Source organism: Echinococcus granulosus, assembly GCF_000524195.1.
Source record: "Echinococcus granulosus chromosome Unknown EG_S00276, whole genome shotgun sequence".
Classification (NCBI taxonomy): domain Eukaryota; kingdom Metazoa; phylum Platyhelminthes; class Cestoda; order Cyclophyllidea; family Taeniidae; genus Echinococcus; species Echinococcus granulosus.
Window position 1 is genome coordinate 33,537 of NW_020170656.1, and position 4,078 is coordinate 37,614.

At 41.0% G+C, this 4,078-nt stretch overlaps 1 protein-coding gene across 1 annotated transcript; it reads right to left on the reverse strand. All coding sequences in view use genetic code 11, as the record gives it.

Annotated features, from left to right (window-relative positions):
- Positions 1 to 2,253: 2,253 nt before the first annotated feature.
- On the reverse strand, positions 2,254 to 2,612 carry EGR_10824 (hypothetical protein; the record flags this gene model as incomplete). The annotated part of the gene is made up of 2 exons (XM_024500073.1): positions 2,254 to 2,491; positions 2,596 to 2,612. 2 exons carry the CDS (start codon positions 2,610 to 2,612, stop codon positions 2,254 to 2,256), a joined length of 255 nt encoding a protein of 84 aa, XP_024345519.1.
- Between the last annotated feature and the right edge of the window lie 1,466 nt (positions 2,613 to 4,078).

Here is a 4,078-nt window from a genome sequence, read left to right on the forward strand (position 1 = left end):
TCTTAACCGCAATGAAGTATTTGGGAGCATGTGCGTCAGGAAAGCCTGGGGTAACTTATCTGCTGAAATGACAGTCATGTAAGTTGGGATGTCATTGCAACTCCCGCCAATAATTTAAATAGTTTGAATGCATGGAAAAATCGCATTATTTGCAAATTATTTGACCATCAATTTTTCGCCAAATAAATTCTTTGTTATTTGATATTTTGATTAAAGTGTGAAAGCGATATTAATGTCGATGTGAATTGCATTGTTCGTTGCAATTGCTATCACGCGTTTATATCACCGTGTCGTGCATTGAAACACTTTAAACGTTTTCGACTTGCACAAATTCACATTGAAAGTATTCGCCAAAGCAAAAAAGCACAGTAATTCAGATGCTGCCAATGCAACGAAATGCGATCCGAATTAAGGCAATGATAGAAAAACCTTAACTATTCATAGCACTTGGAACCCCTCCCCAATCACCAGCACTACAAGCAGTGAATGTAGTCAGTGGCTGCGGACTTGGTAACCTCAATCAGCCTGACGGGACACCCAATACACACACCCACCACGTGTGTTGACTCCACCGCCTTCGTCATTCAAGACGTCTGTCTCGAAATCTTCACCTTCTCATTGTTTGAATAGTGGTCTAACTTGTATGCAGACACAGACCGTCATAACACAGAAACTACAAATCAAAGGCATTGGCGAACCACACCAAAACAGCAGCGACTTGGCTGATATCACTTGCTATTTGTTATGCACCAGGATCAAAAGGCAAATGCTGACTCTCACACAGCAGGACACGTGACATAAGGAGTGGAATAAATGGTATTTGTGTGAAATCCTACGATGGGATGAACACTAACCAAGTGCCCCAGCATTCACAGTTTTCAATTGTCAGACATACAAATGAAGTCGCCAATATTGTTACAGCATCAGTACACCCATCTCGCAGATGTTTGGGATTAGAGCTGTCGTTTTTTTCATGTTTTGCACTAGCATCAGCGAATTAGGCATATCCATGTCATTGACCCACGCTTGCAGTGGTCACCACCGCACGAATGAACAAATGTTGGCAATCGGGTCTAGCGCCTGACATCACATCAACCGCAATCCTCTGTATAAACGGCAGATTAAACAAACCAGATTCAGTAGTGGATTTTGCAAATTATCAGATTTTCCTTAGTGTGGGAAATAGGAATTTTCTAATACTCACTTCTATTTTTCAATTGCAGACAAACTAGTAGCTGTTTTCCTGTACACGTTGCTCCTATTCACCACCTCACAAGTTTCCCAACTTGCTTTCTGTTCATATAGCTTGATATTGTGGATTGATGTCAGCACCATTGCCTGAGGTTATGGCGATTTCGTAAATAAGGATGCCGTGTCACCAGACTGTGACTCCTTCCAATGTGTTGAAGGTCAATAGATGCGACGAATTTCGGACGACATTTAGGTCATTATTTGAAGGCAACTGGAAACAAAACTGTGAATTATTTTGCTTTTGACGCATTTCTTCACTTGAGGAACCAAAATAGGTGACATCGAATCTGGTAGTAAATAATTATTAAACAAATGCACTCAAATGTGCATTCAATCTCTTCCGAATTTCAAGGTCTCACTCTAAACAGTCAAATTTGCTGCTTCACCGAAGAAAGTATGCTGTGCTCTCATATTCCTCCTAAAATTATTTATTATCAGGAATCGTTTCTCTCAAATCACATCTAGAGAATGCACAGCCAAAACTATAGACATATACATAGCATTGGCCTGCACTGCTTGCATACACAGCAGCGCATCCACCAGCAACGACTACAACTTCCAATCAGTTCAATTCCTCTAGCTTCAACGCATAAACCGCAACTTTTATTTGGGGAGCATATTTTAACTTCTTATAGCACTGAGTGGGTGAGGCCGCACACCTGGCAAATTAAAAAGGCTGCTATAGCCTTCGGTTCATATAGCTCTCTAGCATTCAAAATTTAGTGTGGGTAACACTAGATTAGAGCAGTGCAGAATTATTCCGACCAGAGACCTGCAAAAATGAAGCTGTAAGAGGCACTAGTTCAATTTATGGACTAGCATTCTTAACTTGAACAATGACCGAATGGCATGAATACTAACTGAAGAACACAATAAAATAAAAGAATATATTTGGAAAATATTTGTGGAATAAATTTATCAGAACATAGTGACAAGAATGTCATAAAAATTAAGAAGCTGAAGACTGAAATATTGTGAAGAATGAGTCAAATGCGTTAGGAGTTAGGGAAGCATATACGAGGGGATGAAAATAAGGAGAGAGTTGAAGAGAAGAAGTGGAGTATAGGGTGACAGAAGGGACATTTGTGAGGTTATCCTCCCACTCCTGCGTGGCCTTGTGGTTGACAAAATCTGTGGTGTAGCTGTCACCTCTGGTGATTTTGAGTCACTGCTCTTTGTCCTCTTTGATTTCGATCGGCAACCGGCGGCAAAGACAAGGGCAGTAAGAGCAAAAGACAAACTTTGAGGAATTTCATGGAGATACTAATACCTGCTTGCTCAATCTCGATAGCCGTTCACTTATATAGCGACAATGGATGTGTGGGTGTTGTTTCTACCACTCACCTAACCGCTGCCCCCATAAGTCGCCTTTCACACACTTTCTCCTGCTAGATTCAATGCCTCATTTCAACATGCTCATGCGATTTTTTCTTAAAATTACGGCCTCATTGGGAATATGGATGGCAGTGTGGTATCGGATAACAGATTTAACTGCGAAATTGACCGCATGTACCCGTCATTAGAATGGGGTACTTCTTTACAACAACACTGATACGGCCACGTCGTTTATTTAATTTTGGCAATGACAACTCCATCTAACATGACTGTCATTTCCATGGAAAAATCGCATTATTTGCAAATTATTTGACCATCAATTTTTCGCCAAATAAATTCTTTGTTATTTGATATTTTGATTAAAGTGTGAAAGCGATATTAATGTCGATGTGAATTGCATTGTTCGTTGCAATTGCTATCACGCGTTTATATCACCGTGTCGTGCATTGAAACACTTTAAACGTTTTCGACTTGCACAAATTCACATTGAAAGTATTCGCCAAAGCAAAAAAGCACAGTAATTCAGATGCTGCCAATGCAACGAAATGCGATCCGAATTAAGGCAATGATAGAAAAACCTTAACTATTCATAGCACTTGGAACCCCTCCCCAATCACCAGCACTACAAGCAGTGAATGTAGTCAGTGGCTGCGGACTTGGTAACCTCAATCAGCCTGACGGGACACCCAATACACACACCCACCACGTGTGTTGACTCCACCGCCTTCGTCATTCAAGACGTCTGTCTCGAAATCTTCACCTTCTCATTGTTTGAATAGTGGTCTAACTTGTATGCAGACACAGACCGTCATAACACAGAAACTACAAATCAAAGGCATTGGCGAACCACACCAAAACAGCAGCGACTTGGCTGATATCACTTGCTATTTGTTATGCACCAGGATCAAAAGGCAAATGCTGACTCTCACACAGCAGGACACGTGACATAAGGAGTGGAATAAATGGTATTTGTGTGAAATCCTACGATGGGATGAACACTAACCAAGTGCCCCAGCATTCACAGTTTTCAATTGTCAGACATACAAATGAAGTCGCCAATATTGTTACAGCATCAGTACACCCATCTCGCAGATGTTTGGGATTAGAGCTGTCGTTTTTTTCATGTTTTGCACTAGCATCAGCGAATTAGGCATATCCATGTCATTGACCCACGCTTGCAGTGGTCACCACCGCACGAATGAACAAATGTTGGCAATCGGGTCTAGCGCCTGACATCACATCAACCGCAATCCTCTGTATAAACGGCAGATTAAACAAACCAGATTCAGTAGTGGATTTTGCAAATTATCAGATTTTCCTTAGTGTGGGAAATAGGAATTTTCTAATACTCACTTCTATTTTTCAATTGCAGACAAACTAGTAGCTGTTTTCCTGTACACGTTGCTCCTATTCACCACCTCACAAGTTTCCCAACTTGCTTTCTGTTCATATAGCTTGATATTGTGGATTGATGTCAGCACCATTGCCTGAG